The sequence below is a fragment of the Astyanax mexicanus genome, chromosome 18, assembly GCF_023375975.1.
Source record: "Astyanax mexicanus isolate ESR-SI-001 chromosome 18, AstMex3_surface, whole genome shotgun sequence".
Classification (NCBI taxonomy): domain Eukaryota; kingdom Metazoa; phylum Chordata; class Actinopteri; order Characiformes; family Acestrorhamphidae; genus Astyanax; species Astyanax mexicanus.
Window position 1 is genome coordinate 29,767,177 of NC_064425.1, and position 26,699 is coordinate 29,793,875.

Sequence of the window (26,699 nt, forward strand, 5' to 3'; positions counted from 1 at the left end):
GAGTAAAATGTTAAATACATAGCTAACTCATATGAATAACGTAATACGTTAGACAGCTAACAATCCTGAAAAATAGCGCTCTTTTAGAAGTTTTCTGACAGGTAAACTAACTACAAACATTAGCTAGGTTCGTTGGCTTAAACACGAAGCAATGTAAAAACTTACCCGTCCGAACTAGCGCTTGAACTCAGAGCTCCAGGGTGCTTGCGTTTTAGATGCTCATGCATCACCGTGGTGCTGCCGTGAAATGATAACTCTGCTTTGCAGTGTCTGCATTCAACTTGTTTTTTTTTCTTTATTTTAGCTGAAATGTCCCCAAACTTTGGAAAGTTTAGGTCTCGCTTTCGCTGCCTCTCCGTCTTCATGCTGCGCCATCATTCAAGCTGCTCTTCTTTGTTAGCACTGACCGCACTCGTTGTAGGCAGCGTAAGGGATACTGCCCCCTATAGTTCCTTCAGTGCATTGCAAAAATACCGACGCGTCGACAATGAAATTCCTCGTCGACAGTTTTTTGTAGTCGACGTTGTCGATTATGTCGACTAATCGTTTCAGCCCTACAATTCTGCAAAGAAAAGCAGACCAAAAGTCCTCCGTAGAGATGTGAAAAACTGAGTGTCAGTTATTGCAAACGCTTGTTTCCAGTTGTTGCCACCAAGGGTTAATCAGAAAAAGTTAAGTATGATAAAATGAAAAAACAAAAGCAGTCTGTAGGGGGCAGGATACATTTTCACAGCGCTGTAAATAATCAGAAATAAACAAATGACGACCACAAAGTCAAAGATAAATAATTTATTAAATGTTACATAAGGAGGTATATACATGTACAGTAGGAATATAGTAATTAGCAGTTTACTGAGGAAATCCATTTACACACAAACACTCAAATACTCACTTAATACACAAAATGTGGGTACCACTTTAAAATAAGACTACCTTTATAAAGGGTTTATAAATGGTTTATAATTAGTTTATCAATGGTTACTAATTAGGTTGTGAATGCCTTAAAAATCATTAATACTCAGTTATAACCAGAAAGTAATGAATTACATTTTCTCAAGTTACTGTAATTGAGTAGATTTTATGAGTAATTTGTAATTTTTTAAGTAGTGTTTAAAATAAGTAATTTTACTTTTACTCAAGTACATTTTGACATAAGTAATCTACTTTGCTACATTGGAAAACTCCCGTCCCCATGCAATACAAAATGTGCCCCGCCGAACAGAGCTTTCAGCTTTCAAAACTTCCATATTGAACCTGAGAAAACATGTGGTTGTAAGTATTTTTATCATTAAACAATCTGCTTAAATGTAAAAAAAAAAACATGTAAATAGCAGTTAAAGCATAGCAATTGCAAGTTAAAATATAACCATTAACTGTAAAACTGTAAAAATACAGTTTATAGTCACCTATATGACCATAACAAAAGTTATGGTCATATAGGTGACTATAAACTGTATTTTTAAACTGTATTAAAAATAATGGATCATAGAAACCTATGCCTCTTGTTTTATGGGGTGGTCTGAACAAATGCTGCCTGAAAGGTCCAAATTATTATGTGAAATAATAGTTCATTAAAAACTATTTAACTTGTGATTTGTTTTACTTTTTTTTTTACATCAAATAATTAAAAGTAACTATGTAACTTTTACTCAAAGTATATTTTAAATTGAGTACATTTTTACTTTTACTCGAGTAGATTTTTAGATGGGTACTTTTACTTTTACCTGAGTAGAATTTTAGCAAAGTAAAGGTACTTTTACTTAATTACAATTTTTCTGTACTTTTTCCACCTCTGGTTATAACACGTATGTAGAAAGGGCAACAATATAGATGGCTGTGAGTTCACTATTTACATATGTATATACGTATGTATGTGTTATCAATGATTTTTAAGGGATTTACAACCTAATTAGTATCCATTAATAAACTAATTATAAACCATTTATAAACCCTTTATAAAGGTAGTCTTATTTTAAAGTGGTACCAAAATGTGTATTGTTGTGAAGAAAGAAAGAAAGAAAGTAAGAAAGAGAAGAGAATAAATATGTGAGAAAGCAGATATTCGGACATATCTGGACATTTTGAACTTGATTTAGAGATTTATATATGTATTTTGGAATATACAGTAGCTCGGCCTTTATGACAAAATAAAAAATCTACACATATAACAACTAGAGGTTGAGTTTCCAGACGTAGTTTGACCATGTTGCTCAACTCTCATTGCGACATAATGTGTGCGTGTGTGCTTTTTCTTTATTACAGGAAGCAGACGTTAGACAGCGGGCGAGTGGGTTTCTGTGTCCTCTCTACCGCTGTCGGCACACTCTGCCGGGATGAAGCAACCCGAGTCTCTGGGACAGTCGTTGCCCTCTTCGTCCTCCTCTTCGCCCTTCGTCTCCACCAGGTCGTCTCCTGTGGGGCACAGCAGAGTGAGGTTAGGGCTTTGATCTGCACTCCTGCTGCTTAATCACATCTCAGGCAAGCAAAGCAGGTTTGGGTTATGCCTGCAACCCTAATGGAGTTACCGTTAATTAAATGACTGCAGCTCTTGCTGCTTATTAACTGCATGTTGCAGGTCAAAGCCAGAACAGCCCCAGCCATGCACCACCTGTTCACAATGAACTCACATTCATGCAGCCATTAATCCTGACCTGCATTCACGCTAACACTCCGCAGCCTGCTTGACTTTCATGTTGTAGGGATTACTGTAAAGTGTGTGTGTGTGTGTTTTCAGTTGCTATGCTGTTATCCTTCTAGACCAAAACTGTGCATTGTATCAAAAAATCAAGATGCATCTGTAAATCCTATAGCTATATTGTTATGAAGGGGCTGCAAATAACCTAAGTTGTAGTATAGCCATATGCACAGCTCTGGAAAAAATTAAGAGGAAGATGGATGATCACAAGCCATCAAACCAAACTGAACTGCTTGCATTTTTGCATCAGGAGCGGCATAAAGTTATCCAAAAGAAGTGTGCAAGACTGGTGGAGGAGAACATGCCAAGATGCATGAAAACTGTGATTAAAAACAGGGTTATTCCACCAAATACTAATTTCTGAACTTTTATGAATATGAACTTGTTTTCTTTGCAGTATTTGAGGTCTGAAAGCTCTGCATCTTTTTTGTTATTTCAGCCATTCTCATTTCCTCCAAAAAAATGGTCTAAATGACAAAAATTGTTTTTTGGAATTTGGGAGAAATGTTGTCCGTAGTTTACAGAATAAAACAGCAATGCTCGTTTTACTCAAACATATACCTATAAATAGCAAAATCAGATAAACTAATTCAGAAACTGAAGTGGTCTCTTCATTTTTTTTCCACAGCTCTCTCTCTTTTCCTTCTCTCTTTCGCAATACAGCTGTTCATCATCAATGGCCTCAATGGTTTGTTAGATACCACAGCAACAACAACAGGCATCCTGAAGACCAAGGATCTCACCAGACAGATCAGAGATTAAAAAAAGTATTCTTCTATTGCATGGCTACAAAAACATGGCTGTACACCCAAACTGAAATATCACGCTAGGAAAGTGCTAGTCAGAGAAGCAGGCAAGATGCCCATGGTCACTCTGGAGGAGCTGCAGAAATCAACAGCTTAGATGGGAGATTTTGTCCACAGGACAACAATAAGTCTTGCACTCCACAAATATTGTGGCCTTTATGGAAGAGTGGTAACCAAAAAAAAACATTATTAAAAGAATGATATAAGAAGTGTCATTTGCAGTTTTTGCCACAAGCCTTGTAGGGAAAACAGCAAACATGTGGTAGAAGGTTCTGTGGTCAGATGAGACCAAAGTTGAACGTTTTGGTCTAAATGCAAAGTGCTATGTGTGGCAGAAAAGTAACGCTGTTCATCACTCTGAACATGCTTTTCTTCAGCAGGGACAGGGAAGCTGATCAGTTAATTGGAAGATGGATGGAGCCAAATAACACAGGGCAATCCTGGAAGAAAACCTGTTGAAGGCTGTAAAAGACTTGAGACTGGGAAGGAGATTCGCCTTCCAGCAAGACAATGACCCTAAACATACAGCCAGAGCTACAGTGGAATGGTTTAGATCAAAGAATATTCATGTGTTAGAAGGACCCAGTATTGACCTAAATCCTATTGAGCTTCTAGAGCAAGACATGAAAATTGCTGTTGACAGACGCTTTGCACCAAACCTGGCTGAGCTTGAGCTGTTTTGCAAAAATCTCAGTCTCTAGATGCACAAAGCTGGTAGAGACAAACCCTAAAAGACTTGCAGCTGGAATTGCAGCAATAGGTGGCTATTTTTGTGCATCACACTTTTCAGATAATGTTTTCCTTAAAATTCTGAAAACCATGTATTATTTTCATTCTGTTGCAGCACGATGGCTTAGTGGTTGGCAAGTTTGCCTCCCGGCACTGGGACCTTGGGTTCAAGTCCCTAACACGTTCTCCCTGTGTCTGTGTGGGTATGTATGTATAGGTGTGTGTATTGTATAGGATTGTATGCGTATAAAATGTATGTATGACTGTGACATGGATTGGCACTCTGTCCAGGGTAAAGTGTCCAAGTGGACGGTTGTTTCTGGTTGAGAGTACGCTGTGCGCTATTGGCTGCCGCTTCTCACTGGTGTGTGGATGAGTGCTGAGTATGATTGGTTGTAGGTAAAAACATGTAAATTGTAAGGCGTTCTTGGGTTTCTAGAAAGCCTCTCTCTATATATATGTAACTTCATTCTTTTATTCTACTTCACAATTATGTGCTACTTTACGTTGGATTACCACTTAAAATCTCAATAAAATACATTACTGTTGTGGATGTAAGGTGACAAAATGTGAAAACGGTCAAGAGATCTGAATACTTTTGCAAGCCACAGAGTATAAAGGTGCCTAAAAATGATGGTGGCTGCTTGTGTTATCTATGTACTAAATATTGCACTGTATCCGGTCCTGAGCCAGCTTGTTAAAAACACAGTGGCCACTTCCTTTATTAAGCCCCATACTAGATTGCCCAAAACTGATAAATACTGATGGTGTATTTTTGTCAACACGGCTGCTTTGTTTTTAGTTAGTGATGTTAGAGGGTGTGGGTGTGGCTAAAGCTGAAAGTATGGCTTGCTCACTGTAGTGTCTGGAACCAGGCTGAAAGCAGTTTTGACAGCTTTGATACTCACTGCCTATATCGTAGATGACTTCTGAAGCAGCCAGCAGCCTGCGCCTGTGCTCCGGATCAGTCACATTCAGTTCAATCAAATGCCTCTCCTGCAAGTGCTTCAGGTCATCCACCGTCTGATAGCCGTTCAGGAGCAGTGTAGAAGCATATGCCTGAGGGAAGATGTTGGACAAATTGTAACTCCGCAGAGAATAAACTGTATGTGTGTGTGTCTCTGTGAATGGCTGTTTCTGAAGGTGCTTGTTGGTATTTGGAATTTTTTACCTCCAAGTGCAGCCTCTCCAGTAACTCCAGCAGAGTTTTGGGTCGGGGCCGTTTGGACAGTCTCTGAGGCCTAATCTTAGGAGCCTCCTCTTCTTTCTCAACCAGCATATCCACATAGATAAACTTGAAATTTCCCACTTTATTGTTCAGCATGCCAGTCCATATTCCCATAGGGGGTTTGCTTATGATGTCGATGATGTCCCCGACCTGAAATGAACAACATACTGTTGTAAAGAGTCACTGAAATGTGAGAAACAATGATTCTCATGGCTCTAGAAAACTCCCTAGAATGTGTCATTGTGTTTTACAATCTGGGTCCTCATTTCTACTGTTTTTAAATGCCTCCCCTGCCCCCCATTAATTCACACTCCTTTAGACTTTTTCCTTATTTAAGCTGTTCTAAAATGCCCTGTTTATAAAATGTTCCTATTCACACTATTCACGCTTTTTTTTAAGTAACCTAACAACAATGCAGCGCTTACAAACCAAACAGAGCAGCTACAAACAGAGCAGCAATGGAACTATTTTAACTCGGAGTGTTTATAACTAAACAGATCATATTTTCTCATCCTCTTTAACATAAAATCTTTTAATAAACAGTGATAATGGAACTGTGGTAAAATTGCAATAATACACTCGAGGTTCATGCTTTAATGTGTAATATTGGCAAATATTGCAAGTATTACATGTTATGGCACAAACCTTGAGTGTATTGTTGCTTAATTATATTGTCATTACTTATGTTTTCCCATGTCAATTTTTTTCTGCACCAGTTTACATTATTTATTAGTGATGTGTTTAGCATTTACATTGGGAATACCCCCATGGTAAGGATTTAGAATAACTCAATTTGTTATTCTCTATTTGTATAGAATACCCATTTTCCCTGTACAAAAATAGCAAAGTCCCATTCACACTGTTGCAGAATGTTTGTTAGTTTGTTTTATAAAGCTTTGATGTGATAATCACAAAATAGCAAAGTAACAAGTCGCAGTGTGATCGTAAAAAAAAGTTGCCCAAGTTAGAATGTTATAAACACGCAGCACTGGCCTCCCCCACATTACTCCCATATTACACTTGACCTGCAGTGCTGTATGTGCTCTATACTAATAGGCTACACACAGGCTACACTAGGCCTGTGGATCATCGTTTGCATTGTTTGTGTTCTAATAATTTGGAGTCCTATGTTTCTTCTGTGCTGCATTGTTTTTTAACATCATTCTGTACAGATTTCACTCATTAAAACAACTGGGAAATGTAGTTAAAAGGTCATTTTTAAGGTACGTAAAGAACAAAAAATACTTTAAGAAATGAAGGTCTGTCAATCCGAAAAATTCCAAAAACTTTGTAAGTATCTTTAAGTGCAGTCACAAAGATCATCAAAAATATTCTGATGAAACTGGCACTCATCAGGACCGCCCCAGGAAAGGAAGAACAATAGTCACCTCTGTTTCTCAGGATTAGTTATTCAGAGTTACCAGCCTCAAAAACTGCAAGATAACCACCACAGATAAGAGCACCTAAATGCCTTACAGAGTATTTTGTTTGTTTTATCCCTTTTAAGTTTATTTTCTTATGTGTTCCCTTAGAGTCTGTATTACTTCAGTATTAATTTACAAATCACAGTTACCACTTTTGAGTGGTCCAGAGTATTTCTCCCAATTTACACTGTTTCAGAATCTTTTCTACGTTCAAACTGACCTACAACACCTTTTCCACACTGTTTCTCAATGTCCCACACATGCATATTATTTTTACACGCCCCTCCCTCTGCTATTCTCACTGTTGTAGAGTACCCACCTCTTCTCCACTATTCACACAAGTCAGTTTAATTAGATTTATTACAGTAGCAACAACATAAGGACTTCATCTGCCTCACAAAGTCAGAGATGAAGGTCAGTATAAATAAAGCAGATGGAACGCCGACCTTGAGTTTAAGGGAGTCCGTGTCGTATGGACTTGGCACAAAGTCCGTGTGCACCTTGGCTCGCCCGCAGAACTGGCCGGCGTAGGGCACCTCCTCCTCCAGCCTCAGGCTGTCCCTGTTACTGGACACGTCTGAACTGCTGGTCACTCCACCTGAACCAGTAGAGCAGAACACATAGTGAATATAGTGAGTAGGGTTGGGCGATGTCTCCTTAATTGGCAGATGACGATGTTTACAGTGAAACATCGCGATGAACGATGATATCGTTTTTGGGGGGAGGGGTTGGTGTTAGAAAGTTAGATTAGAAATGAGAAATAAAAACTGACATGTACTATAGACGAATAAAATATATACGTAAAAAAGGAAAAATAGGACACTTTAAAAAGATTAAAAAAATATGATACATAAAAAACACAATCAAAGGATTTCTAATAGTGCGCAGAATAATATCAGTTTCAGTTAGTTTCAGTTTCAAATAATTGAAACAGCTCACGAAACCCTCAACCTATCCTTTATATTTGACAATATTTAATTAAATTTACAGGTTCTCACTCATCTTAATTTATTTAACTAAACTGAGTTGTTATATTATTTGTAGCCTTGCGCTGAATTCAGCTCCGCGCTGCGAAAGAGAAAGAGAGCGCAGCGCGGCGCATTTTGCCTGATTTCTCTTGATTAAATATCAATAAATATGTGAATTTATACCATTTAATACCATACATTTTACTACACTTGATAGGACCTTATTTATTAAATTGTTTTTTTTTTTTATCGCAATGCCGCATGTGCTTTCCTTATGACTGACGCTAAATCCTTATAACTGTTTGATCCAGCTGTTAAACTGTTATATTAAAACCATTTTAACGCTTTTCCTGATTTGATCTTTTTCCGTACAATCCCTGCTAAAGTTTTAGGTGAAGGAGACCTAAAGAAGGTCAGTGCATGTTTCTGGAAAAACAAAAAAGTGGGCGTGGCATCGCGATGGTTACCATCCATCGATGGTGGGTCATAAATGACGATGGTTTCGTCCATAGGCACAACCCTAATAGTGAGTGTGATGTTCTCTCCTTCCTGTCGTCAGTAATGAGGCTGTTTTTTATGACGTGTGTGTGTATGTGCGTGTGCTTACTGGAAGAGCTCTGTCCACTCTGGAGGCTTTCTAATGAATTGCTGGTTCTGTGGGATGCTTTGGTTGCTGGGTTGCTGGTCTCTGCTTTGGCCTCCGCTTCTCTGTCTGTGTCATCACCCTGCACCAGGAAGAGCACTGAATGAGAAACCTAAACCACAGGCTGATGTGTGCGGTTTTACACGTTGTGCATCCGTTTTTCACTGAACTGCAGTTCCAAATTATCCCCTCATTATTAACCACACACACACAATACAGTCAGAAGTACCTGCTTACTTGAAAATCAATAAGAGCTTATTTAAAAAAAATGCTTTTGTTGGAGTAACTGTCTCTACTGTCCTACAGAAAAGGCTTCTAATAGATTTTATTGTGAGGATTTGATTGCATGCAGTGACAAGATCATTAGTGAGGTCAGAGTGTTGGATGTTCACCTCTGAACCCATCTATTCCTTAACTCCCGAAATCATCTTAAAAGTATTTAATAAAACATTTCTAGAGGACGCAGTTCCACTGACCACAGATCAGTCCTGGGTGGCTTTATAGTATAGATGCAAGTTTGCATTAATTTGGCTATTTTTGTTTATCATTGCATAAATTAAATAACTTAAATGTTTGTCTTGCTTTTTAAAGAAAAAGCTATTACAAAACTATTTTTTTTAAATTGATTTAAAAATTGAACACTAAACAATTTCACATCTCAGCAAATGACTTCAGCAAATTAGCAAAGAATTTATTTTTCTTTGTTTAGTTGAATAAATATTGTTGTAGTTAGAATTAAATTAGAACATCACTCAAATAGAGCTATTCACTGCATACCAAATCTACCTCTTCACAACTTTACTACTGATGCTAACTGAAAACCATTCCAGTTGTGCAAAGCTGTCATCTAAAATCTAATCTAAATATAAAAAATATTCTGGTTTATTTAACAGTTTTTGTTTATTAAATAATTCCATATGTTTTTCTTCATAGTTTGGATGACTTTAATATTAATCTACAATACAGAACATTTTAAAATAATATAAAAATCACAGCATTTAAGGTGAGACCAAACATTTTGTTTGGTACTGGGTATTTTAAAAAAAACAAGAAAAGAAAAGTTCTTGTAATTGCCCCATACATTCAGCTCTGGAAAAAAATAAGAGACAATTTAAAAATGATGAGTTTCTTTGATTTTACCAAATTAAAAACCTCTGAAATATAATCAAGAGGAAGATAGATGATTACAAGCCGTAAAAGCAAGCTGAACTGCTTGAATCTTTGCACCAGGAGTAAAGGCATACAGTCATCCAAAAGCAGTGTGTAAGACTGGTGGAGGAGAACATGCCAAGATGCATGAAAACTGTGATTAAAAAGATCTGAAAGCTCTGCCTCTTTTTTTTGTTATTTCAGCCATTTCTCATTTTCTGCAAATAAATGCTATTTAATATTATTTATTATTTAGTATTATATAAACTATTTTTTTCTTTTGTAATTTGGGAGAAATGTTGCCTATAGTTTATAGAATAAAACAACAATGTTCATTTTAATCAAACACATACTTATAAATAGCAAAATCAGAGAAACTGATTCAGAAACTGAAGTGGTCTCTTAATTTTTTCCAGAGCTGTATATAAAACATTTCATTGCTTTTGTCTTGGTCAGGACATTAAAAGGTTAAGAGTGTGAGAGTGCAGTTAAAGACTGAACATATTAGAAGATGACAGTTCTCATAATTGAGACATCAGACCTCTCTGAATGGGGAAGGATGGTGATGTGTGGTGATGAGGTGGTGAAATCCTGATGCACATCAAGACAAGTTCAGACTGGTTTTTGTGTCAGTGACTCACCGTGTCCTCTGTGAAGGATTTGCAGTGTTTCTTGCCCATCTTTATGCGCATAGTCAGTGAGATGGCCTTCATCTTCTTCCCCAAGCCACTGTGCTTGTCATTGTGCTCTGTCCCTGATTCACCCTCCGCCTATTGCAGGCACAGGACATAATAAGTATTGACATTTACGCGGGACAACAGCCCTGCTCTAACGCTCAGCAGGCCTGGAGCTATGCTAGCAGTTAATAATTCATAGCTCTAAGTTGCTGCTTGTTTGGGCCTAAATTTAGCATCCTATTTCCTCCCCTCCAAAAGAGTGGGTAGAGCTTAAATCTGATTCTTACCGCAGTCGTTCCATTTTCCTCGGGTTTGGCAGGTGAGGGGTTGTGCCTGAAGCCGTCAAACTTTCCGAAACTAGTGGATCGCTGAATCAGAGAAAAAAAAAAGAGGTCAGTTGCAGAGAAAAGGAGAAATGATATTACAACATCACTCTCTGTATGACAGTGTAGCTCAGAATTGTTAAGTAATTAAATGCAAATAATTCATTAACTTACTTAAGTAGTAATTTTTGTTATCTTTACTAGAGTACTGTATGTTTCGCACTATAAGGTGCACCTAAAATCCTTTCATTTTCACAAACTGTCAATGTGCGCCATATGTATTAATTTTACCAGTCAGGTTGTAAGGAGCAGTAAAGCCACTCCACTGAAGTACAAAGCTATATAAAGCAGTTTTTAGAGACTGGAGGAGTATTAGCATTAGCCACTAAGTGTGCTAAGCCCTAGCTCTTTTGCTGTTTAGAGGTGAGTATTACTGTACTGTAGCCTGCTGAACACGGCTAGCACTGCTAGAGCAGCATTAGCATTACCTGCCAAGCACTAGCTTTTTCGCGTTCAGAATTAGTATTATGCTAAACCCAGCTAGCATTGCTAGAGCAATTTAACATTCAGCGCTCGAAAATGTTTTACTTAACTTAGCTTAGCTTTACAGGTCTCGCTCGCCATCCAGAGGTGAGATCTGCTGAATAGGAAGGGAAACATGGCGACACCCCTTACTAGTGTCCTTACTAGTGTCACATAATTCCCCTTATAATCCAGGGCCCTTTATATGTAAAAATAGACCAGAAAATAGACAGTGTGGCCTATATTTCATTGCGCCTTAATTAAAAAAAATATGGTAATTATTTATTCCTGATTGATTTCAGCTTTTTATTTTATTCCGGCTTTCATTGCTCAAAAAAAAAAAAACACAAAAAAAACATCTCTCCATCTGGATAGAGGGAATTTGATTGTGGTTGGATGAGAAGTGTAAGCATTCTAATATATACCATTCTGACACCCTATTGGTTTATACAGATAGTACTGTGCAAAAAATAATAATCCTCTTTATTAGAATAAATACAAATAGCATTCATACAAAAAGTAGTGATTTTACCCTGACGTGACAAAAGTCATGGGACCGCAGAGTGCAAAATGTTCATAAACTGTTCCCTCAGGGGACAGCTTAAAAAACACCCATACCTGTATTTGTTGTGAGGCGTTATCTTGTGAGTAAAGTTAAACACTAGCTAGCATGCTCTTGCCAACGCATCATGAATTATTGGATTTTAGTCCTTTGGCCGAGATTGTGGGGCCAGAATGGCACTGATTTTGCTGACTTTGCAGTGGAAAAGCACAGAACCGTTTGGGAACTCGTCACCAGCCGGTGGAAACACGCCCAATGAGATATCTGGAACCACCAAGCTTTGTTACTCAGACTGGCTCACAAGATCTTACACTAATTACTTTCTTTAAAAAAAAAAAAAAAAAATCTTCTTGCGCTAAATGGTATTTATGTTTTCAGTGCAAAATATCTTATTGCTGAGATACATATAGATTAGATAATATTCACATGTCAAAGGCAAATCTAAAGCTAAAATCATGTTTTATGATGATGTAAGCATTTGATATGTGTTCTTGTGATGCTAATAAAATCTATTTTGATTAAGTTTCTATTGTAAAATTGCTAATTATATTGCATATTTAAGTAATTTAGGTCGGTACCCATCAAAAAGTCTCCAGACTCCAGTTTGAAGCTGAATTTCCTTTGACAGATAGATAGATAGATAGATAGATAGATAGATAGATAGATAGATAGATAGATAGATAGATAGATAGATAGATAGATAGATAGATAGATAGATAGATAGATAGATAGATAGATAGATAGATACTTTATTTATCCCGAAGGAAATTTAGGCATCCAGCAGCAACAACACAATACAATAAGAATACATGCCAATATTCACATTATGATTATCCTCAGAGCAGTGGTTCTTAAACTGTGGTTTGTGTACCACTGGTGATACGTGAAGCACACCAAGGTGGTACACCACCAAATAAAGGTTTTTATTGTGTCAAAAACAAAAGACGTTACACACAAATGCATGTGAGTACCAGGGGATGTCCAAATCACTGGGTCTCAAGAATTTTGACTGCTTTCATTGGAGACAAAAAACATGTTTTCATTGTCGGAAAAAATTCTAATTTTCTCCAAATGTCATAAACTTCAAAATGAAAAATGACATTCTATTGGAATCTGGAGTATGTATTTTAATAGCATTAATTTATTGTTTTTACACTCACATTACACGTTGCATTTTTGTCCATGTCCTTTACCTTTACTTTGCTTGCATATCATCATGCTCCAAAAAAAAAAAACATGTATCTCCAAAACAGCAACTTTACAGGAAAGAAATAAAACCTTCTTAACTTTCAGTAGAAGTCAAAGTAAAAAAGAGTTTATTTCACGTAATTCTGGAAAAGTTCTATTCATCATCCATCAACTTCTTCATTCATCAAAAAAATTAACACAGTATAAGGAACAGTTTATTTGTTCAAATTGTGTAGCAAAAATGTTCATGTATATAACTAGTAGTTTGATAGTTTAACCAATGCCTAACCAATGTGGAACCAATGCCTTAGAACATATAAAATTATATTTTTTATAGTTTTAGTAATAAATGATCAGCTTACCTTTGGTTTGATGTTTTTGGGTTTGTCTGAGACACTTGAAGCTGTCCTCTGAAGCATGGCTTTACTTTTTGTTATTATCTGATTTCAGTCTATTTTTTTTTTGTTTATCCCAGCTGGTGTGTTTAACCTCCGTCTCTAAAGCACTAAGGCATTAACTGCAGGCTCTGAGCTGATGAGTCTGGCTTTCTGACTTCCTCACCTCACACAGGATGTGACCCAATACGTGTTCTGTCTATTACAGAAGCAGTTTCACCGGGGAAAACACTAATGCTTGAGTCTGCATTTTGTGACTGTCTTGACAACCACTTCCCAGTCATTTCGAGTAACTTACATAAAATCCGCCACTAAGCAACTGCTTTCAGTATCATAATGGAAACGGTGTTTACTACATTGTATAATATATAAAAAAAGAGTTTGATTAGTATGAATGAAATAAAATATAAGTGTAGTTAAGTGCCAGTGTGGGTTTTTTTTTTTTCTCACTTTTGCCCAAGTTACAAAATCTGCCCTCTGTATAGAGGAAGTGCTGGCTGACTCAAAGCAGAGAAGTCACGTTATTGAGAGAGTTCCTCTAAGATTTCTCGACAGATGTGAATTTCAGTGTAGAATTGATGATTCATTTAATCTGTACCCCAACCAAGAAAATGTAATGTTGCATGGTCATCTTGTCTTACACTGAATAAAAAAAAAAGTCTTAATCTACACCTGTTTAACTGACCCAAATCATATAGTAAAATTGGAGAGCTTAGCTACATTACAATCATTTGTTTGGCTTCTTTCATTTTGGTCCACTGATGGCAAGAAAATAAAACTGTCTCAACCTTCCTTAATTAACCCTATCTCATACCTGTCAAGTTTTAGATTTAAGAATAAGGGATATTTTCCTCTGTACTCCTAAAGCCGTCCCACCAGCCCAACGAAGGTTCAGTATCTCTTACATTTTAAGACAGGTTTACAAAAAATCTAAAATAACCACAAGTGAACCACTTACACACTACAATTAGATTATCAGAATCTGAAATGTTGTGGACATTCCTACATATGTCATTCTTTTAATACAGCCAAATTAAATACCCTTTTCTATATATTTAAAAAAAAATAAGATTTCATGTCTTTTTTGTAATAAATGCACTCTTTTATATGATATATTTTTTATTTATTTAATGGATTTAAAATTGAACAAAGGGTGCACAAATTCTGCAAAATGACTGTAGGTGAACTAAACATAGTATCATGAGCTTTTACTAAAAGGACATGGACCAGATATGTTCCATCAGTAAAAATTAGTCCTAAGGGGCCTACACAATAATTTTTAATTAATACTTCTTTCTTTTGATCACTCCACCCCTGATCAGTTCAGTTAATGTCGGTCCTCTCCACATTTCTAGTTCTAGAGTCACAAGCTGCATTTTTTTCTAAAGTCACAAGCTGTATTTTTAAGCAGCTATCAGACAAATCTCATCACAGTTTACATGATTAGCCTACCGTTACCTTTCTTTAAGAAAAATCGCTGTATATCCATGTATGTTTTAACATCAGCTGCTCTAACTAGCTGCCTGAACTCACAGCGACGGGGGGCTTTCCCACCCTGACCCTCCTTTGCAAGCTGATTGGCTGTTTCTCCTGAAAGGCGGGACTTTCTCCTTGAATCGGCTCCACGATTGGTTAAGAGAGCGGTCAGTGCCCTGTCTCCTCAATAATATATATTTTTTTATTTTAGTATAATACGGGAAATTTACGGGAAAATACTAATACGGGAGGACGACGGGAAAGAGGAGTTAAATACGGTAGTTTCCCGGCCAAAACGGGAGACTTGACAGGTATGCTATCTGTCTACCCTATATACAAATACACGTATTATATATAAACAGTCAACTCCGGAAACATTGGTATCCCTCATTAAAAAGTGAGTAAAAACATAAAAAAGAGTAAAAAGAACAGAACCTCAAACAATAAGTAAAATGGAGTGGTGTCTCTGTAATGCTTTGGGCTGTTTTAATGGCCGTGGTTCTGTTAGGGGCCTTATTAAATATCAGTGGCCTAGTCAATTCCATTCAATACAAGAACATTTTAGCTGAACATCTGGTTGCCGCTACTAGAAGGCTGAAGCTGAAAATGCTTGGGCCTTCTAACAAGACAATTACTCAAAGCACATACCAACAACATGGTGGTAGCAATGCAAAATCCAGAATTTGACTCTCCAGAGTCTCCAGACCAGAATCAAATTGAAAAGCTGTGGTTTCAACTTAAGAGAGTACTAATGAAAAACAAAAAAGGTTGGAAAGGGTTGAGATGCCAAAATGATTGCAATCTACATTCTTATTGAAAGTGTCAGTGTGTCTTTGCTATCGTAACAACTGGAAAAGTATTCCTTGGAAATGCACAAAAGTCAAGTACTAATTCTCTTAATTAATTATTGGTGTGATATTTAGTGGTGTGATGTAAACCAATCAGTGTGTCGCTTGCCAAGAGCAAAGTTTTAAGCGTTCAGAATGTTCTCCTCCACCAGTCTTACACACTGCTTTTGCATAATGTTATTGCATTAATGTTGCAAAAATTCAATCAGTTCAGTTTGGTTTGATGGCTTTGATCCATCTTCCTCTTGATTCTATCCCAGAGGTTTTCAATTTGGTAACATCAAAGAAACTCTTCTTTTTTTCCAGAGCTGTATGTGCTAAAGATATTAAGATAGTTGACTATATCTTGACCGCTGATTATGAACACCTTTCAGTTCTTACAGTTATCTGCTGATATGCGTCTTCTCATTCAATGGTGGCATGGCATGTCCTGTAATCATCAGTTATTAATTTTAAATATAGGGCAGCGTTTCCAGTCAGAGAAACAATTGACCCACAGTGTTTAAGAAAAGCCTATAGACAATAGCATGGCCTAATCCAGCTGTGTGCAATCAGTCACGCCAAAAACTCAATCCAGGATTACCAGGCTATAATCTATTTCTTCAGGCCCACACAAACCCTCAAACACAAACAGCACATGTTCCCCTTTTTGCAGCGGCTCGTCTATTTATAAAAACACCCAGTCTTCTGTTTATATTCTGTTCTAATGGGCAAGCAGTTTTCGTGTGGTGTTGCTTGTGTAAATCTCTCAATTTCTCTTCCACTGTGGTATAATCACAGAGACTGTGTGGATCATTAAACCCAACCACTGGAACTGCAAGCGGAACTGGGGGTTGAACTGGTGTGCTATGTCTACTTGAGATTATAAGTAGTTCAGATATACAGTGGGAGTTGAAATCGCAGAAAGTGGCGGCCATGATAGGCCTCTCATCCACTCTTTGCTGCAGAGTTCCGATATGTAATTTTCCCTTTCATTTAATTTCTCTTTTGTTTCTGAATTTAAAGCATATTTTGCGACCTTGGACCCTGTATATTTATACACTGCCTGGCCTCAACAAAAAAAGTCACCACCTGGATTTAAGTAAGTAAATGATGTGGGGTTGATGCTGCAGTTGGTCAGGTTTAGGTTCAGCAACAGTATGTGCTGAAAAAATGAGGTCAGCTGACTACCTGAATATACTGAATATAGAGCAGGTTATTCCATCAATGGATTTTTTCTTCCCTGATGGCACGGGCATATTCCAAGATGACAATAACAGGATTCATGAGGCTGGAATTGTGAAAGAGTGATTCAGGGAGCATGAGATCATCACTTTCACACATGATTTGTTCACCACAGAGTCCAGACCTTAACCTCATTGAGAATCTTTCAGATGTGCTGGAGAAGACTTTGTGCAGTGTTTAGACTCCACCATCATCAATGCTGCAAGATCTTGGTGAAAAATCAATGCAAAATAAATCTAGTAACATTGCAGAAGCTTATCGAAACTTTGATAACTTTGATATTGTGACTTTTTTTGGTTTGGCACTGTAGCATTTTTAAGCTTCCCACATTCCTAGATTCAGGTCTTTATTTTAGCAATCTATAGACAAGCCATCAATCATGCGCCATGCAGCTTGATTTGGGAAGCGTCAGTGTGTCTTTGCTATCATAACGACAGGAAAAGCATGCCTATCGCATCTCTGAACACGAAGTTGTGTCCCTGGGTTTCACTTATTCCTGTTTCCGTAACACATTATCCCATCTGAAACATCTGGACCATTCTACAAGTCACATCAACAACAGGAAGTGACATCAGTTGGTTCTTCTGAAGATCATGGGAAGACCAAAATTAAGTTTCATTATTTGTTTTTCTGTATATTTAATCTTATTGTAACTATGACTGAGGAGCTCAATCTCAACACTTATTCTTGTTACCTAAATTAATTATTTGATCTTATTTGTTTATGTTTAAAATACAAATGTTGTAAAATCACTAGAATTTGCTTATTGTCCTCATGCTATTAGCATAGTCGCCATTTAGTTATTTTACATGTTTTTTGCTAATTCTATGCTAAAAAGTAATTTCTGTTTCTTTTATTCCTGTAACTCAAAACATAAAAAGTAACAGGAGTAAGTGCCAGTAACAGGAGTGAGTTCCAGTAACAGGAATGAGTGCCAGTAACAGGAATGAGTTCCAGTAGCAGGAATGAGTTCCAGTAACAGGAGTGAGTTCCAGTAACAGGAATGAGTGCCAGTAACAGGAGTGAGTTCCAGTAACAGGAATGAGTGCCAGTAATAGGAGTGAGTTCCAGTAACAGGAATGAGTTCCAGTAACAGGAGTGAGTTCCAGTAACAGGAATGAGTGCCAGTAACAGGAGTGAGTTCCAGTAACAGGAATGAGTATTGTCGCCTGATTTATTTGATTTATTTATGTGAATATAAGTTAATGTAAACCACTTTATTTCAATTCTGTTTGGTTTATCATTTATCCATTTGTTTAAATAAATTGCATGATAATACATTTGATCAATTTCAGGTCTAGGTGTTGATAAGATAAAAATAGCTTTGCATCTTTTATACAAATACAATGTGCATGAATGTATAGTGATTGTTTGTGTTTGAAAAATATCAATTATTTAAACATTCAGTAATAACTTCTTAAAAATAAATGGAATAATAGGAATTAGTGGACTTGCTTTTAAACATGCTTTTTAATTGTTACATGAGTTTTGAAAAAATTAACCATCTTCGGATTCGAAACCTTGTAAAAAATTCTCCAAAAAAAAAAAAAAACTTACACTGGATGCAATTTCATCTCTGCGCAGGCTTCCACTCGCACTGGTGCCGCACATATCCACACTGGTGATGGAATGGACCATTCTCCGTGGAGAGCAGACTCTGTTGATGGTCTGGCTGTTGGTCATGTCTTTGCCTGGGATGCTGTGCACGCTGAGGTCGTGTGAATGGCCGTGGTATTCGGTGATTGGTCGGCGGCAGGTGTGGTAGGCTGGTGCCCAGGCCTGGGCAGGATCTGCTGGGTTACTCCAGCGCTGGGGGTTAGAGGGCGCTGACTCCCCTCCCTTCTGCCTCATAGGATACGTGCTGTGCTCCTGGCAGCGAGGTGGTGGGCCTGCACCTCCAACAGTCCCTGGTGGCACTGGGCTTTTGGATTTTGCTTTGGGAGAAAGAGCAAAATAATGTGTCACAACACACCATGTGAGCACATTATCTCCACTGATTGGTCAGAGCTGTCTAGGACAGGAGCAAGAAAGTAAATACAGGAAGAGGATCCTGTGTTCTGGACTAGCACATATTTTAGTAAATTTAGCATGGAGCAGCAGAGGTGGTATTTGATAATATTTGTAAACTTTTTACTTTTTCTGGGTAATAAATCAGGTTAAACTGCACCTGAAAAGATGTTTAGCTCAAACATGGGGAGTATACAGTATTTGATAGCTGTTCGGATCCAGGTCGGATTACATTCTCACCACAAACAAACCGCTCCAGAGTTTGTGTGGGAGTAGACCAAGACCACTTCCATTTCCAGGTCTATCTGGTGCCAATCCCCTCCACCACCCCCAGCATTTTATGATGTAGTAGTAAAAAAATGCAGCGGTTCTTTAGTGAAGAAAAATAGTTATAACAACTCAAAGAACTATCTGAATGCTGGAATGAATTAGTGGCTGGTAAAAGAGTTTTTGGATTGGTGAAAAACCTTTTGAACCGATATATACCTTAATTTTTTTTAAAGTTTTAATTTATAAAAGTTTAAAGAATGTTTACCAACCAATTTTGGGTTTACTCTCATAAATGTACTTGATGTGAAGGTATGGAAACAGTAAATCATTCTTGACACTCATTTAAAACAAGACATTGCACAAAGAACCCTTTCTGACACATTTTCATATAAATAGTCGAAGAAGAAAAATGCCTTTTAGGCTAGGTAGTAATTTTGTGGGCACCTTAAAGACAAAATGTGTGGGCTTTGGAATACCATATGTTTGGCACTATAAGGCGCACTTAAAATCCTTTAATTTTCTCAGAAATCATCAGTGCATCTTATGTATGAATTTTTAACAGTCAGGTTGTAAGGAGAAGTAAAGCTGCTCCACTAAAGTGCAGCGTTATAAGGGAGTTTCAGTTTAGTTCTCCAGCACCATGCCTGGGGTAGCATTAGCATTACTCGCTAAGCGCTATTTCCCCGGACTGTAGCCTGCTGCTAACCCTGGCTAGCACAGCTGGAGCAGCGTTAGCATTATCCGCTAACTGCTCTAGCTCTTTCACCGTTCAGAGGTATATCGGAATGTAGTCTGCGTGTTTACTGTGATAAAACAAGCTATGTGGGACGAACCGCTAGCTAATATCACCCTGGCTTACTGGAGCACTCAGTGTACTGCTAGCAGTTAGCGGCTAATGCTAATGCTACTCTATTCGGGAATCTAAGCTCATTGTAAACGAACGGAATCGTTTTAGTCACCCAAATAAACAGTTTTCAGGTAGATTGTAGATTAACATCCAGCTCTTGTTTGACTTTAAAAGAAAGTCTTTTTTTATTACAGTTTTGTTTACTTAACTTAGTTAGCTACCCCCCCACCACCACCCAGCGGCGAGACCTGATGAATTAAAATGCGTCTCATAATACGGTGCGCCTTATAGTGCAAAAAACCATCAATTTAGAAGGTAGCACTAAAACTAATACATATGTCACAGGTGTGTATGTTATACATGTGTATGTTATACGCATTTCCTTAAGAGAACTCTGGATAAACTTCAGTGAATTAAATCACTGTACAAAAAATATAAAGAAAGTACCTTGTGAAAAGCTAGGTGTCCCCAAACATTTGACAACCAAAGTTAATAAGTTAACTGTAGGAGGAAAATCACACATATGAAACACATTATGTATTTTTCAGTGTTTTATCATGAATACTTTGATAATTACCCTTTGTTTTGGCTGCTGTTCGAGTCCCATCTGCCCTCTTGTGACTCGCCTGTTTCCCTGATCTCTGCACCTTCGTTGGGTGCTTGTTGGTTCCTTTCACATCTGCTGCTTCTGCACGGGAAGTTACAACCTGGGACAGATGAGAAAATGTATAACTTTTGAAATAAGCCTGTACAATAAAAAAGAACTGCACTGTCAGCGTTAATGAAGATTTTTTGCCAAGGTGTTTTGACCAGAGTCTCTATAATCTAATAGAAAGTCTTTATAACTCCATCAAAAGTGAACGAAACATGGAATTTTGTCCAATGTAATATGTGTTTTTTTTTTGTTTTGTTTTTTACTGAAAATAGCTTAATATGCTGATACAGTGGTATGAGAAAGTTTCCTGATAATTTTCATGATTTTCCTTTTAGAAATCATTGTTTGTTCGGATCAGCAATTTCAGTTAAATATATCATATAGCAGAAGAGCGCAGTGATATTTGAGAAGTAAAATGAAGTTACATAGGATTTAAAGAAAATGTTCAATAATTCTTTAAACTAAATTAGGCAGGTGCAAAACTGTGGGTACCCTTGTCGTTTTATTGATTTGAATACCTTCAGCACTAATTACTGGAACACAAAATTTGTTTGGCAAGCTCATTGACCCTTGACCTACATAGAAAGGGTTAAAGAGGCCAATTGCAAGTTTTTCTCTTCTTTGCATCTTCTCTGAAGAGTGGCAACATGGAGGCCTCAAAACAAAACTCTTAAATGACCTGCAACAAAGATTGATCAACGTCATGGTTTAGAGAAAGGATCTAAAAAGCTCAAATCTCAGAGATTTCAGCTGTCCGTTTCCACTGTGAGGAACATAGTCAAGAAATGGAAGATCACAGACACAGTTCTAGTTAAGACCTGAAGTGGCAGAACAAGAAAAATCTCAGATAAGGAGAGGAGAAGAATGGTGAGAACAGTCATAGTCAACCCACAGAGCTCCAAACTCCAAAGATTTAATGCGGGCTGTTCATGCTAAGAAACCATCAAACCTGACGGAACTGGAAATGTTTTGTAAAAAAGAATGATCCAAAATACCTTTAACCAGATAACAGGCTATCAGCACCCTTTCTGTGAATCCTATAAACTTCATTTCACTTCTTAAATATTACTGTGTTCTTCTGCTATATGATATATTTAAGTAAATTTGCTGAACTGAACAACCAATGATTTATAAAGGAAAATCATAAAAAAATGATCAGGGGTGCGCACACTTTTTCACACCACATAATGTGCAGATGTGTGTACTCTGTATACAGTGTAAAGGTAGCATCACTTCTTTCTCAATTTACATTCAATAACGTATTTCATAATATCCTGATGATTTAATGAATAAACACACTTGATTAAATCTTACTTAAATAATGTAGCACCATAATAACCTGTGGATCTTCCCTATTGGTTCTTGATATCATTTGTTTGCAAACTGTACATCACCCACCACTAACTCAACATCTGCATGCAGTACTGCCCAGCAGGGCTACCTTGCCTTGGGTGTTAAATGGTATTTTGTATGATGCATGCAATAGTTAACTATCCAGGCATGATTTTGTGAGCCATAAATGTATGTTACTATTTTCTTTACTGCACAGCGTGACTTCATGCTGGCTAAGAACTCTGCACTGGATTATTTTTCTTATGTAATGGGAAATGTCTTAATAAACAAAAGCTAGCACAATTTAATAAGTCCTAAGCCTTTTTTGAAATATAGTTTTTGGCATTTTGGAAACCAAATTCAACTAAATAGGACTAAAGTGTAATCCTGCATTACACAACAGAAACATCACAGCATTCAAACATGGTGGCGGTAACGAGATGATGTGGCGATCCACTTATTGTCCCTTTTGAACCCAATTTAATGCTATGTTCACATTACAAGCCACATTGCTTAAATAAAATTTTTTGCTCAGATCAGATTTGGCTATCTTGACGGTTCACATTCACAAATGTAAGTGATCTGTATCTGTGTGTAATATGAAAGAATCTGTCCCTGAAACTCCTCACATGCGCACATTGATACTTGTATAAACATTGCCTTCTTACCCAACATCAAAAAACGTCATATTTGATTGAGAGACGACTCGTAGCTTTTAAAAGGTGAAACGGATGATTAAGCAGCTCATATGTGGAGCATCTTTTGCTGGAGTGGAGAAACAGTAAACAGCTGGTCTGCTTTTGCTGTTTTTTAGAGCTATGGCTGCACAGCTACACCAAGAGATGTGTGGGTACGAGAGATAAGCATGTAGCGCATGCGTAAAAGCAAAAAAAACACATGAATTCCAATTTGATTTGACTGTTCACACTCATGTCGCATGTCCATGGATCGGATATGTATCCGATCTAGGACCAAATATTGAAGTGGCTCAGATCTGATTTGAAAAAAATTAATTTGGCACGTGCACACAACCATGAAAAAAAAAACAGATCTGAGCCACATTGAGCAAAAAATCTGATTTGAGTCACTTCAGCCTGGTAATGTGAACGTAGCCTCTACATGTTCTGTAGAGCCTCCAGCAAGCTGTGCTTGAAAACTTAAAAAAAAAAAGTAAAAGCAGCTCTGAAAGAAGACTGGGTTCATTGTCTTCTCAACAACAAAAATATGAAATGCAGATTCAATATTGAGTTGTATGTCATGTTGTTAGCAGATAATAAGGGGCATATTTCTTAAATTATTTTTTTTAAATAATAAATTGTTCACAGCACTGTGATTCTTGAATGTTCTAAATATAATCCAATACTGAGTAATATTAAATATACTTCATTACCTTAATTTGCTATAATTTTACTCCCTAAATAATGATTTATTTTCTATGTTGTTGACCTCGACCCAAATAATCGTGTTTGTCCACGGGGGCAGCTGCTGGCATTAGAGTGGGCGTGCGGACCTGGCAGTGCCCGCTCTCCCGGGCCTCCCCCCCCGTCTGTGGGGGCAGAGGGATTACACTGCCATAATGACGCCCCTTTCTCTCTCACCATCTGTACATCAGGCCCAATGCAATCAGAGCATTTATGCTAAGTGATTGCCCCCATTTACTGACAACTGCCACTGCCTGACCCTCTGGGCAGATAAAAAGCATGACCACCATTTAGGAGATGCCATGTTGGCGTTCGTCAGGAAGCTGTATGGAGGTCCAGAACTCACCGTGTCACGCTGCCTGCTGTCGGGCCGGTCCTGTTGTGGACTCCATCCATCATAGTACACAATCTGCGAGTAATGAAAGCATTGGGGGATTGTTTAGGGCAGATTATTTATCATGAGGAATTAAACAAGAAAAAAACAGTAGCAGTTTACAACTATTTACTGAAAAACACTTTGTACATGGACAAAAGTATTGGGACACTTGCTTATTTACCGATTACTGGTCCTGCTTTGGTTGGGTATCATATTTTTCTCACTATAAGCCACACTGAATAATAAAGCACACTATCATTAAATGTCTATTTTCTGGTGTATTTTTTTATTCATAAGGCGCACCGGATTAAAAGACACATTATTTGACACTAGAAAGGAACAGGGGTTCTTTCTTTTTAAGTCAAACAAGCGCTGGATGTTAATCTACACAGATTTCTCTCCTGAAAACTGTTTATTTGGGTGAGTAAAGCACTTCTGTTTATTTACAGTAAGCTTAGATTTACAGATTACCACTAAGGCTAGATGTTAATGCTGCTCCAGCAGTGCTAGCTGGATTTAGCAGCAGGCTACAGACCAATAATATTCACCTCTGAACGGCAAAGTACTGTACTTAGTGCAGTTAGCAGCTAATGCTAATGCTACTCCAAATAAAAAAAAAATACACCAGCAATCGTTTTATTCTTTATGGGTTTTAGCTAAATTTAGCTAAAAACTATAGGTAGCACATATTGGCAAGACTACACACTGATGGTGAATTAGTGGTGTGTGGACAAATAAATAATTTCAGGAACTAATAGTTATTTATTTTTTGTGAACAAAATACAAGTTTATTGAAAAGATAAGCAGTGGGTCGGGTCTGTAGATACAGTGGATAAAGTAAAACAAAAATATATCAGGATACACAGTATTATAACTAGAAATGATAAATTTGAAAAAAAAAAATAATAATAATTATGTTGGACTAAGATTCAATATTGGGAGGGAAAAACACAAAACAAATATATCATTGTAGTTTAAAGAGAAGAAGCCTACCATTAATATATGGTCAGATCTTTTTAGAAAGACTATTTTAGAATGTAAAACTACAATTATATATTTGTTTTTTATTTTTTGGTTTCCCTCCCTATATTAAATGTTGGTGCAACATCTTAGTGTGTATATTGACTATATTTGTGTTTTACATTATCCACTTTATCTACTGATCCGTCCCACTGCTCATCTTTTTAATAAACAAAAAGTTGTTCACAAAAAAAAGAAGAAGCCTTTTACAAAAACTTTCTAAAATGGTTGATAATATCTTACCATATATTAATGTTAACTAATTACTAACTAAGTTATGTTAACTTTTCAAATGAACATTTCTATGCTATTTATAATTAAATTTAGTAAATACAACAGTTTTATGTACACTTAAATAGTAGACATTTAGTAAACATGACTTAAAAATAATTTATATACTCAATTTTTTTCAAGGCAATTGGTTTCACAAATCTAATGATATTTGTTCAGGTAAATGCTACGCAAGCAAAGTGAAAGCGAATTGTGTTACTTTTTACAGTTTATAATTGGGTAAAATTAAGGAAGCTTTTGTGGTAGATATACGATGCTGTTTTTTGTGGTGTTAAGTGTTACAACAAAAAAAGTTTTAAATATAATAGTTCTATATACATGTGGCAGCTGTGTTTTTTTATAGGGCATCCCAAGATGCATTGCGTTCTAGTTGTACAATGGAACATCATTAAACAATTGTTTACTGTGTAAATTTACTGTAAAAAAGTACAGCAGTTGGTTACAGTATACTCTAAAATCTGACATAAGAAGGAAAAAGTTGTATCTGTGTATCAATACATAGCTCTAGAAAAAAAATTAAGAGACCACTTCAGTTTCTGAACCAGTTTCTCTGATTTTGCTATTTATAGGTACATTTTTGAGTAAAATGAACATTTTATTCTATAAACTACAGACAACATTTCTCCCAAATTCCAAAAAAAATGGTCATTTAGAGCATTTATTTGCAAAAAATGAGGAATTATTGAAATAACAAAAAAGCTGATGCTGAGCTTTCAGATCTCAAATAATTCAAAGAAAACAAGTTCATATTGATAAAGTTTTATGAATTCAGAAATCAATATTTGGTGGAATAACCCTGATTTGTAATCACAGTTTTCAGGCATCTTGGCATGTTCTCCTCCACCAGTCTCACAAACTGCTTTTGGATACCTTTATGCCTTTACTCCTGGTGTAAAAATGTAAGCAGTTCAGTTTGGTTTGATGGCTTGTGATCATCCATCTTCCTCTTGATTATATTTCAGAGGTTTTCAATTTGGCAAAATCAAAGAAACTCATCATTTTTATGCGGTCTTTTATTTTTTTCCAGAGCAGTATAATAACATTCCAAAGTCATTTAAAAGTCACTGATAGATTCTAAAGTTGTACAGGATGAGACCTGTACAGGATGAGACCTGACCTGCACAGGAAGCTCTTTTTCTGTATGTGTGGAGTTGATCTGCTGGTGTCTGATGTCCTTGGTGTGAATTTCAGCTTGCCTCACAGTCCTGATTTGCTCTGAGATTAAAAAGAACTCGTATCAATGCTGAGAGTAATCAGAGCATCATATCTGACTCACTGAGGTGAATCATTATTTAGATTATGCACACTTCGGTTAACACTCGAACACTGAAGGTTAAGCTACATACTGAAAGTACTATTTGCATATCTGATACTCGGCATGTTGGAAGTGTACATTTGTTTTCTGTGAGCAGAAACCAGACTTAACCAAAGAGGCCTGTGAGCACTGCGTGGGTACGAGCTCATTTTTTTTACCTGACATCCTGTTTTGATGTAAAAATTAATAAGGGGAAATACCACTGTATTTATATCACTCAGCTCAGATTAGTGATGCATGCAAAGATTCGGCTTCTGTTGCAACCTTCAAAATGTACTTTTAGCTCAAATACAAAATATACACTGATC

The 26,699-nt window shown here is 37.0% G+C and overlaps 1 protein-coding gene across 2 annotated transcripts in view; it reads right to left on the reverse strand.

Annotated features, from left to right (window-relative positions):
* Positions 1-774: 774 nt before the first annotated feature.
* samsn1a (SAM domain, SH3 domain and nuclear localisation signals 1a) overlaps positions 775-26,699 on the reverse strand; it is a 41,500-nt gene continuing 15,575 nt past the window's right edge. For both annotated transcript variants that reach the window (XM_049467169.1, XM_049467168.1), the window contains exons 6-16: positions 26,194-26,291; positions 23,736-23,798; positions 20,559-20,688; positions 18,415-18,791; positions 10,607-10,687; positions 10,284-10,412; positions 8,458-8,575; positions 7,329-7,480; positions 5,402-5,608; positions 5,139-5,289; positions 775-2,412 (exon numbers count right to left, since the gene is read on the reverse strand). In XM_049467169.1, the coding sequence (XP_049323126.1) occupies positions 2,273-2,412; positions 5,139-5,289; positions 5,402-5,608; positions 7,329-7,480; positions 8,458-8,575; positions 10,284-10,412; positions 10,607-10,687; positions 18,415-18,791; positions 20,559-20,688; positions 23,736-23,798; positions 26,194-26,291 (1,646 nt within the window). In that variant the 3' untranslated portion in view covers positions 775-2,272. The remainder of the gene's footprint in view (positions 2,413-5,138; positions 5,290-5,401; positions 5,609-7,328; positions 7,481-8,457; positions 8,576-10,283; positions 10,413-10,606; positions 10,688-18,414; positions 18,792-20,558; positions 20,689-23,735; positions 23,799-26,193; positions 26,292-26,699) is intronic.